The sequence below is a fragment of the Pholcus phalangioides genome, unplaced genomic scaffold (assembly GCF_987345545.1).
Source record: "Pholcus phalangioides strain wild (caught in Gottingen) unplaced genomic scaffold, Ppha-v1.0 ptg000021l_1, whole genome shotgun sequence".
Lineage (NCBI taxonomy): Eukaryota > Metazoa > Arthropoda > Arachnida > Araneae > Pholcidae > Pholcus > Pholcus phalangioides.
In genome coordinates, this window is record NW_028301614.1 from 14,473,717 (window position 1) to 14,488,416 (window position 14,700).

A 14,700-nucleotide genomic window follows, 5' to 3' on the forward strand; every position below is an offset into this window, starting at 1 on the left:
AAGAAATCAATGTTCCACCTAATTTGCGGAAAACTTTGCAGGGTGAATTGTTTCTAGTAAGAGATTCTGCAATTGGAGAAGAAAGGATTCTTCTTTTCACGACAGTAGCAAACATTGAACGTTTGTCACAGGCCCCTACTGTAAATGTCTCAGTATCCCATCCACATGGATGGGATATTTAAAACTGTTCCAGCAATTTTTTATCAGCTTTACACAATCCATGCACCAGTTGGGTCTGAGAATTGCAGAATTCTTCCTCTGGTGTACGATTTAACGTCCAGTAAAAGCGAAGAAATCTATAAGAGGTTATTTCAAGACCTAATTGATTTTGCTAAAAAGAACGACCTACAACTTCGACCACCGAGAATCCTCACTGACCTAGAGAAAGCAGCTGTAAATGCAACGAAATCCGAGTTTCCAGAAGTGGTAAGCAAAGCTTGTTTTTTCCACCTTTGCCAATGTGGCTGGAGAAAAATCCAAGCATATGGATTGGCGACTAGCTACGGCCGACTACACAAGCTATGACGAAAATTTTAGCCTGATGCTGCGTCATTTATTTGCTCTAGCATTCATTCCTGCAGCATTTGACTTTTTAGCTCAACGTATGCCACAGATAGCCCAGGATTTGATTCAATGGTTTGAAACAAATTATGTGAAAGGAAGACTACGACGTTGCATGAGCGACGGCACTGCTGTTCGAGCACCACCATTATTCCCACCAGCATTCTGGTGCGTCTTCGATTCAATAGAATTGGGAACTCCAAGCACGCAGAAACAGTAGAGGGCTGGCACAGACGATGGGAAGCATTAGTGGGGCGTTCTCATGTTGGAGTTTACACTATGATAGAGGAGCTCCAGAAAGAACAGGAGCAGGTGGGATCTCAGGTTGAACGAATTCTTCGGGGAGAGCAACCGGTCAAGCAAAGAAAAATTGATATCGAAAGAGAAAAAAGAATCTTAACCGTGGTGAATGATTATGGTAATCGACCTCTGATGAACTACCTGACCTGAGAGGTATAGCTCACAAATTGTCGCTCTGAATGTTTTCCCAACTTGAATTAACTTTCATGAACTTTCATAATTTGAGATTCCGTTTAAATTTTTTTTAGTCTTTAACATTTAAGGTACACTAAGGTAAGTGAAACCACTATTTTCATTAGCTCAAATTCAACATAGCAACTACCTTGGAGAAGTGAATGAAATGTCTTGAAAATATGACAGCAAGTTTTTTTAATCATGTTTCCATAGGATTAATGTTTTAAAATGATTTTCTTCGGTGTTTATTTTCCAAGGTTTAATTTTATTTGTAGATGGCGAAGACGTACCACTTGCCTCAGTGAGTGGGTATGTGAAATCTAGGGCTGATTGTGCTTAAAAATCATTCAAAAAAAATCATCATATTAAGTGAAGGAGGTATAAACAAAGGTAACAACATAATTTATTTGTCCCCAATCAATTACGATAAAACTATACAAATTAGAGTTTACAATTAAATTACATGTTTTACAACACCTGAAAGGAAATGCAAAGAGAGAAAGAAAAAGTTATATATGAATGGACACGGTAGAAAGCTAATTCATAATGTGATGAAGAAAGTTGGGACAGGGAAGAGAGCAGTAGATAAAAAGCTTATAGTGTAAGGATTCACTATATTGTACATGTTGATTTAAAACACTTTATTTATATAAATTTATCACTATTTTGAAATTACTATTGGTTAAACTTAACTATTTACATCGCAGTCGACTATGAACACATCTGGACATTCAGAAGTCTCGACTCTCTCTGTTGGTATTACGCATATACATATATAAGTATACACTCGCAGCATTCACAGCGGCAATCATGGATGACTAACGCCATCTGCTGGATTATTGGTTGCTATACAATAGTATCGCTACAGAGTATCCCCCCAGTGAGTAGGGCGAACGATACATGAAATTACTGCGAAATATATATGCATATGAGAGTAACATGAAATACAGTATTTTTTCTTTGAATTGATTACTAAAGATGATTTGCATTATGTGAAGCTAAAAAAAAAATATACATATACTAAGAATTACATATATAAAAAAAAATAAGGATAGAACAAAAAATTTTGTTGTATGCATAATAAAAAATTGATACATAGATTGATTATATAATAGTTGCCATTGATTACTGCAAATACAAATACAACGCCACAACAGGCAAATTGCCCAAGGAGATGGCTGACTTAAGAACATCATGGATCCCCGAGCCATTTTTTGGAGGCCCTACCTACTACTCCTACACCACACATGCACTTTTGATTCTCGTGAGCTTTGATTGCCGATTTTAAATGACGGTGGAATCTCTTAATCAGGCCATTGGATCTTGGGTGAAAAGCTGTAGAGCGAATTCGATTTGTGCCAAGAAAATGATTGAGTTCCTTGAATAGATTTGACTCAAATTGCCTTCCTTGGTCCGTAGTAATAGTAGAAGGACAACCAAATCTGCTAATCCATCCCGTAAATAGTGCTTTGCACACTATTTCGGCGTTGATGGGAATTGGGACAACTTCAGGCCATCGACTGTATCTGTCGAAGATGGTGAGACAATATTGCATTCCTTGTGACATAGGAAGGTGTCCTATGATATCGATATGCAGGTGTGAGAAACGTGTATCTAGAGTTGCAAAAGTTCCTACTTGTGCTCTTGTGTGGCGTTGAATTTCGGACCTTTGGCATTGTGTACACTGTTGCACTAATAGCTTAATAGATTTCTGCATATGGGGCCATATATATCGGACAGATATCAGTTTACTTGTGGCTGAAGCTCCTGGATGGGAAAGGTTATGAAAATGCCTAAAAATTGTTTCGCTCGAGATTCAGGCAGGAATGGTCTAGCTATACCTGTTGACATGTCGCAATAAATATTTGTATCAGCTAGAGGAAATGGTATCAGTTTTAGTTTCAGAGAAGTGTTTCCTTTTAGGTAATTTTGGATTTCAGGATCAGTTGATTGAATTTTAGCAAATTCTCTGAAATCTAAATCTGGTGTTCATGAAACTGAATCTACCTCAATGCGACTTAATGCATCCGCTACGACATTGTCGGTTCCCTTTTTATATCTTATATCAGTTGAAAACTGAGATATAAAGATCAAGTTGGCGAAATTGTCTTGGAGAGCATTTTTCTGGTTTTTGTTTGAACGCAAAAATTAATGGCTTTTGATCTGTAAAAATTGAAGAATTTCTGCCTTCTAGCATGTAACGAAATTTTCTTATGGTGGTATAGATTGCAAATAAAATTCTCTATCATAGGTTATCCATTTCTTTTAGGTGTCTCATAATTTTTGAGAAAGAAATGCTATTGGTACCCAAGCAAGGTCAATACATTGCATTACTGTGCCACCAACAGCGTTATCAGAAGCGTCAACTGTGATACAAAGTTGTGCACCTGGCTTTGGATGCTGTAGCAAAGTGGCTTGAGCCAATGCTTGTTTTGCATCGTGAAAAGCAGTTTCAGCCTCAGGGTTCCACTGTAGTTTATCGGCTTGATTGCATGATTTTGTTAGTTTTGATTTCTTTTTATTTTGTCGACCTTGAAGAGATTTAACTAATGGAGATAATACAAGATTTACAGAAGACTGGATGTTGTGAAGATATTTGTTATTTGAGATGTTAATTTTTTTAAGGAAGGAAAAAACTCATCTCTGCCTCTACCGGGAGTCGAACCCGGGTCCCTCGATTGCCGGACGAGTGCTCTGACCACTAAGCTACAGAGGAGATAGAGATTTTCCTTCGCTAGAGCGTATATATGCCGAACGGAACCGTGCAATGGACGGTGAAACCGATCAGCTAATAGCTCATGGACGACGAGCCACCAGAGGGCTATATATATGACATGAATGTCGCTCTCCACTTGTTAATACAAGATTTACAGAAGACTGGATGTTGTGAAGATATTTGTTATTTGAGATGTTAATTTCTTAAGGAAGTCCGGCAATCGAGGGACCCGGGTTCGACTCCCGGTAGAGGCAGAGATGAGTTTTTTCCTTCCTTAAAAAATTAACATCTCAAATAACAAATATCTTCACAACATCCAGTCTTCTGTAAATCTTGTATTAACAAGTGGAGAGCGACATTCATGTCATAATGGAGATAATATTTCCGCTGCTTTAGACACGAATCTCCTATAGAAATTAAATAGGCCTAAAAATCTGCGTAATTGTGTTACAGTTTCTGGACGAAGAAAATCTTGTATAACTTTAACGCGATCTGAAAGTGGTTTAATTCCCTTCTCTGAAACGTTAAAGCCTAAGAAATTAATGTTAGAAACACCAAACATGCATTTCGATGGTTTAAGACTTAAACCATAATGATTTAGCCTATCGAAAAGTTCGCGCAGGTGTTTGAGATGTTCTTTCTCTGATTCTGAAGCAATCAGAATATCATCCAGAAATGCATAGGCAAAAGGCAAACCGCGAATACTTCATCAATGAATCGTCGAAATGTTGCGGCTGCATTGCATAGCCCAAATTGCATTCTTGTACTTTCATACAGGCCAGAAGGAGTAGCTATGGCAGTTTTTATGAATATCATCAGAATGAATGAGTATTTGATGATATGCTTTAATCAAGTCAACATGCGAAAATATTTTTTTCCATGTAGTTCTGCAGTGAAATCCATAATATTAGGCACACTATACCTGTCTTTCACTGTTTGCGCATTTAGTGCACGATAATCACCGACTGGTCTCCAGTCTGTGCAATATTTTTTTGGTACAAGATATAGTGGAGAAGCATAAGGACTTTTTGAAGGGCGCATATGGCCTAAATTAAACATTTGCTGGAATTCATCTTTTGCGGCACGTAAACGATCTGGTGCAAGTCGCCGTGGTTTTGCAAACACCGGTTGACCGATTGTTTCGATATGATGCACAATGTTATGCATTATTTCTACATTTGCACGTGGTGGTTTTGTTATCTCAGAGTAGTGTACGCGGCGCTTGACCGCGATAACGCCAATTTCCGCCACTAGATGGCGCCACCGGAAATGTTCTCGCTGGTGTGGTGTTTTTTTTTTTTTTTTCCGCGCGTTTTTGACCGACTTCTTTTTTTAGCCGGATTTCACACCTTTCGAGCCAGACTTCCTGTCGCTTGGGAAAATGTCCGATATATTTTCCGGATTTCACATCTCTCGAACCAGACTTCCTGTCGACCGTGTTTATATTCAAAATGGCGTTACTTTTTATGTCACGTCCCGGATGCCGATCCGTTAAACTTTCCGACGTTATCTTGACCATGGGATGTTTTCTGCGGTTATCAACTAATTTCCGTTCTCACGGGGTTCTTTCCGATAATTACCATACGCTCATTGGAGTTCAAATCCAAAGTAAAACTAAATGGGGCGGGGCCTTACTCGTCCAATTGCGAGGGTTCCTTGATTTTACTCAATGCGACCCCGTTTCTTTGAAACCTTGTTCGTAGTCTGTGCTTCTCATCATTTCTGCTCGTGTTCTGTAGCTGATAAGATGGATCTGAACGTGGACTACAAGGCTCAAATTCTGAAATCTCCGAAAAAAGTCTTAGATATGTCAAGGTGGAAAAGTCATAGCACACTTTTCCCCCTCTTTTGACATATGACATAGAGTTTTTGTAATCGAGAGTTATTCATATCATATTTATGTGTGATATTTTTGTGTCAAATAGTATATATGTGTCATGTGTTGTAAGAAAATTAGTTTGTCCTTTTTCAGTTGGGAAAACGAGTAGGTTACACACCTATTTTTGGTACATACAGTATGTGTTTTCAAAATTTTTGATTTTCGATACGATCCCGATATCGTAGACTTTGACCGATTATTCTAAATTAATCCTTAGGAATTTTTGCTCCTTGGTGTCAAGTGTGAGCCGATTTTGAGGCATCTTCGTTGTCTGATCTACAGTGACCGTATATCCTAATGGATGGGTCGGGCGTATGATGTTTTGTATGGCATCTTCGTTGAAGAAATTAAGAGTTTGTAAAAATTTAAATTTGTTCCAGGATAGTAAGGCAGGAGATGGGCATTTTTCGAACTTTCGTTTCCGATCTCGAAGGTGACGTGGAGAGAATTTTTTTTTTTATTTTTGCGGATGGAAACACACAAAATTACCGCTTTTCGTGTTTGAAACTGTTTGCCATGTCATCAGAATTTTTCTGGAGGATGAGACATTCATGCTGAACTATTTTGTGGAGTCATTAATTAAATAATTCATTAATAATTTCATTTTTTTTTAAAGGAAACTTACACACGTGCCGTTGATATTTGTTAACGTTGAATTTGGATAATAATTCTGATTGGAAAATGTTTAGATAATTCAAGAAAGTGAAATGTGTCATCGAAAATGTGTGATCTTGAATTTAAAATCATGTGTTAATTAATTTTTTTTATTTTCTTTGTCATATGACGAAATTCTTCCTGTATCATTAATTATGCGTCAAAGTATGTCATGTGACCTATCATTGGAACGCGGAATTAATTTCCCATCTAATGGTAAAATTTGATTTGTACTTTTTTAATGATATGTGTGCGTAATTAAGCGTTTTCCTTTTTGTATAAAATTTAGTGCATTGTCCTTGGGATCAGAAGAGTCTCCCCGTAGGAAGAAAGTTTCGTTCAGGACGTTATTTTATCCAGATTTTAGACTTGCCCTTTCACCTTAATTGGTCAGAAGTGATGTCGTAAAAATTTACGCCACGAATCAATGTGTGCGCATTTCGAAGCCACGCCCACTTTTCAATTTACTTATACCCTCGAAACGTCGGTGGGTGGGTTCAGTCTTCCGTTTCCACTCGTCGAAAAAACGCGGTCCCTTCGATGATAGTAATGTGAAATCGTTCTCGCGAGATGTTGCTGTTCGCTACCGCAGTAGTTCTCCCATTTTGTTGCCGAGGCGATCCTGAAGCCTGTCACCATGTCCAGAGCAGAGCCTGAGAGCGTTCTATGCCAGCTGAGAAGGATCCGGAGAGTTTTGTCCTATCTTGGATAGGCCGCCTGTTTCTCGATGTCCCTCGAACTTGACTCGAGATCCAAGAACTGTGGCAGTTACCTTTAGAGGATGCGGAACACTGACCCCCTGTGTGACAGAACGTTGAGTCACTCGGAATTTTTAAGTATGTGAAGTTATTTCTTGGTTTTCTCTCTCATTCACCATTTCTTTTTTTTCGTGGCGGTGATCTGGGAATTTGTATTTTTTTTGTTAATATCATGATTCATTGAGGTTAGATCCAACTTTCCCCCCCCCCCCCGTTGAAATTTTCGGTTAAGTATAGAAGTTCTTTAAGGTGTCTTAATTCTAATGATCTCTATGACAATGCACAATTTCGGGTTGATTTTGATATGTTTGTTTCGCTGTTTAATGTAAAGGTTTGTTAAATGTTGATGTTGGAAAAGCAGTTTTTTCTGCACGGAGAGACTGTTTTGAATTTGCTCAATGTCAGTTTTTGAAGTATTTTAAATGATGCTGCTGTATTGTTAAAACATCTCTTTTGGGAAGAAAATTAATTAAAAGTTAATTATCTTAACTATTATAAATGTGTAGGTGTGACTTGTATTAGTTTGGTTCTTTTAACTTGTTTTTCATGTGGTAAATCTTAATTAAGATGAAACTCTTGCACTCCCCGTAGATAAGGGTTATTTTGTGGGCAAGGTAACCACGCTCTGTATGTCCTGTTCGAATCACTGGCCTAGGTGTTGAAAGATACTCATATAAGGAGCAAAATGGTCATAGTTCTCATAAATAATATTGTTTTGGTGAAATAGTGTCTCTTTGGGAACTAACATGATATAATATATTGGTGCTGTGATTCTGCAAGTTAAAATTTTCAGAGAGTAACTCAAGTAAGAGAACATATAACATATTGGTGCTGTGTAATTTTTTTTGTGATATAAAATCCAACATCACAGATACATTAGAAAAAGAAGTCGAGTATTTGCCACCAGAACTTTCTAAAGTCGTCGTCTGTGGAAAAGAGCACCCAATACCATGACAGCATGCCGCTTATGGCGATAGCGGACTTACGTATTCTTTTAGTGGTCTCAGATTGACAGCCAAGCCTTGGTTGCCAGTTCTCCAAGAGGTGAGAGACGTTATACAAGCAGCTACGGGATGCCAATTCAATTTCGTCCTCATCAACCGCTATGCTGACGGGACTCGTCGAATCGGGAATCATCGAGACGATGAATCTGACCCGGAGGCTGATTATCCGATAGCAACGGTATCACTTGGCGCTGAAAGAAAGATGATGTTCACCCGTAAAGGTTTTGACCCCGTTGCATACACTCTTCAGGACAACTCCCTACTGACAATGAAAGCGCCAACGAATCGATTCTGAACACACGGGATTCCTGCCGCCCCTGAGGTAAAGGAAGCAAGAGTCAGCCTGACGTTCCGTAAGATGTGCAACGGTCCTGATGTTTCACCACCACCGATGAAAAAGTTAAAGACAAATGTGAAGGTAAGCGAATTTTCAAACTTTTCAATTTCATAATGATGTTTTATTTCTGAGCTTTTCATTTGATGAGATTTACTCATATCCCCTTTTTTAAATATTATTATAGGATGACGGTGCTTTTTCACCATCCGATGTGCCTCAGCATCATTATGAAGTGGGTAATGCGGTGTACGTAAAGGTGTGCAATTTTAGAAGTGATGTATATTGCCAGAAGATACGCTCTATATGGACAAAAATATTACCCTACGAAAGATGGTATCACTCTCACGAAAGATGACTTTATGGAATTATGTGACAGTGATGACGTGATCCGCCGGTCTCTAGCATACGACAAGGGTGAGTACGAAAATTCAATTAACGATCACGTAAAAGTGCGCGTTCGCGGTAACACTGTTTTCATAGAGAAAGTCAAGGGTGTCTCCACATGTTTTGTGTTGTCTGAAGATCAGTGGAACAATTTAATTTTTACTGAAAATAACGTACTTTCTAGTATAACCCTGCTAGTGCATAATGCCGCCGATTTATTATCGGTATATGACCCCCCTCATCAAAGTTTAAAACTTGGAGAAGACCAGATTTCTATTCTCCACCAATTTGTGAAAGATGTGTTCTGTGATTTTGTTTTTCGTATTTTATTCGGAAACGTTGATTGGAATGATTTTGAATTCACCCTCGGTGCTTCAACGAAAGACTTTTACCGTGCACTTATATACATGAACTTGGACGATTTCGCTTCCAAACTCAAGGACACTATCATATCAAACAATGATCAAAATGAAATTATTGAATTTTCTGGTGACATACGTGTCGCAGACTACATAGATCTAGATTTTTTCAAATCGATTCGTATTTCAGATTTGATTAAGGAGGCTGAACGACGATTTATGCAAACACCCTATTCCCTCATGTATAACCCTTATTAGCCTTGTATCGATCTTTATTCGTTGTATAATCATTATTTATCTCATTTAATAAATGTTTTCTTATTTTCAATTGCTTGTGTTTCATTTGTGTACTGTTTTTAAATAATCAACGCTAGACAATTTTTTTTTTAAACTAAATACTTTATTTCTTGAATAATAATCGTACAGCAAAATTTTTCTTTACATATTGATAAACAGCAAAATCATTTCCTTTTCTGTTTAGTTTCTTAACAATACTTTCTAAAGCTACATTTCTACTTCTCTGTATAACAAAGAACACAGCGTATTGTCCACATACATTGGAGGTAGGTGATTGTAGAAGAGTCGAGTTCCATAAAATGTTTTTATATCTTCTTGTAAATGATGCAATTTCTTTTCCGTAAGTCTCTGGCTTCTGTCCCTATGAATCGAAAAATTCCAAGGTGTTCTTGTCCGGAATGTTGATTGCCATCCAGTGAGAACCAGGTTCTGTGTGCTTATCCGCGTTCACAACTAAAGACGCCGGATAGGTTTGAATATGCACAGGTAGCATGTCACATGGAAACACATCGATGAAATATGGTGTTTCGCGTTCTAAAATTGCTTTTATTTGAGATGAGTACATATTTAACTGCTGAAATCGTAGAGGATGTTTCGTGCCTGATTTATTTCTATGACATCGTCGAACTCCAAGTAGACAATGACGGAAACTGGTTGGACGAGCGGAGCTTTAAACTTTGTTTCCAGTCGTAGGTTGCCGTGTCTAATCAGATTGAAATGATCGCCTTGGCAGAGATCGGCGCTCAGATCAAAGGCGTAGATAGCGTATCCCAATGGGAACTCGCTTCTAGAGATATCTATACCCCTGTCTTGACAGGCTTTTTCAGTCCCTATAAAACAAACAAACAAACAAAAACAAACCATGATACGCTCTAACATATAATCCTTGATCATATTGAGGCTCTAAAGGCTTGAAAGGAACTGGCTGTCCGTCAGTATACGCGGCTATGAAGTTAAGGTCGTAATGTTTAAACTCGAACGGCGACTTGCTATACGATCCCGAAAAAGCGTCGTTGTCTACTATTCCGACTACCACTCTTTTGGGTAGTTGTCCAACGACGACACTGTCTTGAACCCACGACATGCTTCCCTGATGTAGCGAGTAAACTTTACACACTACTCTGTCTATCGGATACTTGGCTGAAGTATATCCCCGTGAATCGAACCAATCATGTCTACGGTCTTACTTTCTTCGATGAACGCCGCTCGCTGTATTAAGCCCTCATTGGGATCCTTTGACGTCGGGTCCACATCACTCATTTTTCCGGCAGTGTCTTTATAAAAGAGTTCAGTTGTCAGTTGGCTGGTTTTGCTTTCGTTACCCTGGTTCAAGAGTTTTTCTATCATAGCTCGGTAGGGGTACGTGTTACTGGAAGATGATATCAGACGGTCATTCAGAGAAACATCAACCTGGGAAAACATGGATTGCAAGAAAAGGTTCACAGGTGCGACTTTACTCTCTTCATCTGGAAAAGTCCCATCACCTTTCACGACCTTAGCTTTCACGTGAATTAACGTTTGAGAGAGATCCAGATACTCATTATCATTTCCTCCAATGTTAAATTCCAGAGGGCCTCCATCGGAGACGTTTGAAAGCGGGTAATAGGTGACATATTTTCCGCTTTCTATGGTAGTTTGTGTTCCGGGTAGAGTGAAAAGATTGAGTTTAGATTTTGCCAGTTGAGGAAAGTCCTTCAAGAGAAAAGTCATCACGGATCGAAAATATCGCGTGTGTTCCCGCTGGGTCGTTTGGCTAAAATGATGCGTTTCGCCTTCTTGCGTTTCCTTTTATGTCCCGCTCCAAACATGGACCGAGATTTGGCCACTGCTTTTTCTCTCAATATCTTTCCAGCTTCACCCATTCGTCTTTTCGCTGGTCTTTTAACGTTTTCACCTTTCATTACGTCATCAACTATATCAGCGCCAGAGCGTAAAATCTGTCTACCAACAGTTTTAGCACTCTTTTTAAGAAAAGGCATGGCTACTCTAAAAAGACTTCCGAATATACTACCTAGACCGTATCCTCTCTGCATTACAACACCCGAATAATATGGCAGGCCTTGTCCGGCTTGTTGGACATAGTAGTCCTCAAACTGTTTAGTGCAACAATGGTATGGAACCTTCATCTTTCGTATCTAGTTCGTAAATGACAACGAATCGATAAAACCAGTGTTTTTATAAGAGCTGTCTCACGCTGAAGTGAAGAATCAGAATCGACTTTCCTCTACTGAAAGGTATGTGATTTCCCGAACTATCTCGAATTTCTATCTCTATAGTCTGGAATTCTTTTCGAGCTATAGGGAGATAGTGAGGTCTATCATAATGAGAGCTTATAACCTCGTTATCTTTTCCTTTCACGCGAACGACTCTCAGTAGTGGAGCTTGCACATCTCCCACAACCTGAGGCTGCACAATATCGGAATAGATGTACAAAACTGGAAAAAACACGTTTGTGTCAGCAACGTAAGGACTTTCGTAGTTTCTTCGATCAGCGTTGGCTCGAATCCCAGTAGCTCAGCAATGCCAGTTTTTAACAGAAGTTTTGCCCCATCTTTTAGTGTTATTTTCACTTTCCTGGTGTTTTCATTGTAATTGAACAATATTTTGTTTCTTAAAGCTGGTATTTTCAAGCCGTTCAAGAGATCTGGAACTGTCTCGTAATATCCGACTGGTACGTTTCTTCCCTGCAATTTATCATCACCAAGATCGAACCCGAACAGATAATTTTTTTCGGTTATGTTGTACCACGTGTGAATAAACAATCTCCGAAAGCGCACATTCCCATTCGCCAGTCAAACTTATTGGAAATGGCAATCTTGTGACAAAATGAGATATAGTTTTTTCAGGATAGTATGACCCTGAACTGTCGTTGGGAAGTGTTACATAGAACAGAACGACATCTTGTTGAATGACCGATAATTGTGCGAACTTTGTCACTTATATGCGCTTTAGATGACTCACCCATACGTTGAACTTGCTGTCGTACCCTTTAAATTTTACGTAATACTCCATCCTACCTTTTACCTTGCGTCTCTTTAGAATTTTTTCAACTTGGTAATACTCGCTCCGCTTCACTTTCTGCAATTCAGATTCGTAAAAAGTACCATGGACAATCTCGCCACCAGAGTCGGCTATCCTGTACACAGGAGGAAAGCGCTCGAGTCTCTCTTTAATAGTGATAATTTCACGAGTCCAATTATGTTCATATCCTTTCTCAAAAACCATTTTTGCGCGACTTATGCGGACCGTATCTCCAATCTCAAACTTGAACTTTGTCTTCACTGGTTTCAAGATATCCTTATACAGTTCATTCCAAACGACCGATTGATTCTCTTCGGTAACAAAAACGGGTTTAGTCTTTATACTGCGGTGCCATGTGTTGTTGTAACTATGAATTAGTTCGCTTAACACGTCTATGTATTTGTGCGTATTTTTATGTGTGAAATATTTGAACATTTTCTGTTTAAGAGTTCTGTTGAAACTCTCGACAACAGAGGCTTTTTTCTCGCTTTCTGTTGAAAAATGCATGACATTCATCGGTTTTAGATAAGTTTGTAGAGTTTTATTTTTGAACTCTGTACCTTTATCAGTCTGCAAATACTTGCATACGCGGTCTCTGAAAATTTTTCTGAACGCTTCGGTAACTTCTTTTCCAGTTTTATCTTTCAACGGTATGGCCCAAGCGAACTTTGATAAAACATCGATACAAGTGAGTACGTATTTGATACCTTTGTTTTCCTTCTTCAGGGCCTGCATGTCTACCAAATCGGCTTGAAATTGTTCGTTTATACCACCCACTATCACCCGATTTCTCTTAAAATTCTTTCTGGATGGTTTGTGCAATGTATATGCTTCGTTACCCTGCAATAATTCTTTGACATCTTTCAAAGTTACGTTTTTTCCGGTTTCTCTAAGACGCCTGTGAATCGCGTTGATTCCGCCAAAACTGGCCGGTTCGGAGGGACTTTTCAAAATCGGATATTCTCTTCCTAAATCTTATCGCATCCTCGACCCAAAACCCTCTTCTATCCTCACCTCCAACTACGAATATTGATACGTTATCGCTAAAACACATCTGTTTCTTAGCTCTGTTCATTAGCAAATGAGAGTATAATTATATCGCGTGAGAATATATACTAGAAAAAAGAACACAGGTTTTTAAATTTTCACATTCTTTATTGCTTCTAAAAAAAAAAAAAAAGTTACAGGCATAACCATTGAGGTGACATTATTTGTTCAACGGAATTTTTAAATGCTTCGTTTCCTCTAGGTACTTTTCCAAATTTCTTCTTTCGCAGATTATGTCTTATGAGTTCCTCGATATTGGTTCCCGGGACCACAACGCCATCTTGAACAAGTTCGCCGTCCTCATTCCAAAACAGCTGTCTGTTGTTCACTGTCATGGTGTCAACCAGTTCTCTAGCTCTTTTCTTCTGACTCGGAGCGGCTTTTCGTATGATCATGTTCTCGAAATCGGGTCTTATATCATCTTCTTTCTTTTCCCCTAAAATTTCAGTATTCGCATTTTCTGTGAGCGCTAGGTACCTTTGCAATACCTGAAAATACTTTTTCGCTTTTTCATCGTCTGTCAGACGTTTTCTCTTGAGGACAATGTTGATATCACCATCTAACTTGCTTAGCTGTTGTTCAACAGCGTTCAAATGTCTATCTGCCGGAACGATGACGTATTTTTTATCGTGCTCCATTTATGAGGGACGAGATAACGGATATTGCGGCTGGTAAAAGTAGGCTGAGAAAACCGTTACCTCTCTGGACTAAAATACGCCGTTTTTTATATAGTGGGAGATTCTTCTTGGACAAATTTCTCAGACTCCTCTTATGACGACTGAGTTTCGCTTTCTGAGATTTCGTGACGGGAACGTTGCCTTTTAACACGTTAAGACACAGACACACTTCGCATAGAGCCCGTATGACACTATTGCTACTTTTCTTTATCAGATCAGTACGCTTCTTGCCTCTACAACAGGTGAGCTCTTTAAGAGTCTCTAAATTTCGTTGTGCATGCCTCGACATCTTGATCGTCACTGACAGTCGAAACCTCTTTCTCGTATATACATACCGTATTTGACGGCCTTGATCAGTGCGCAATGGGGAAAATTAAAGCCGTGTTTGAAACAGCGGACTTTGGGATTTGGTAAAGAGGGGGATGTAGGATAGCCAACGAGATCGTGGCAGATCTTCCCCGTCATCTGCCCAATGAATTTGCATTTTTCAAGTCCTTTGCAATAAATTTCAGAATACGAATCCGACAACAAT

General features: G+C 38.9%; 1 protein-coding gene across 1 annotated transcript; it reads right to left on the reverse strand.

Annotated features, from left to right (window-relative positions):
- Positions 1-9,990: 9,990 nt before the first annotated feature.
- LOC149070678 (uncharacterized protein F54H12.2-like) lies at positions 9,991-10,507 on the reverse strand. The gene is made up of 2 exons (XM_089248903.1): positions 10,285-10,507; positions 9,991-10,253 (listed from the first exon to the last, which is right to left on the reverse strand). Exons 1-2 carry the CDS (start codon positions 10,505-10,507, stop codon positions 9,991-9,993), a joined length of 486 nt encoding a protein of 161 aa, XP_089105029.1.
- Positions 10,508-14,700: the final 4,193 nt, after the last annotated feature.

Coding starts and splice junctions, on each gene's coding strand:
- LOC149070678 (XM_089248903.1), bottom strand. CDS start 10,507: ATGTCGTGGGTTCAAGACAGTGTCGTCGTTGGACAACTACCCAAAAGA. Junction 10,254..10,284: donor ATATGTTAGAGCGTATCATG/GTTTGTTTTTGT, acceptor TTTGTTTTATAG/GGACTGAAAAAGCCTGTCAA.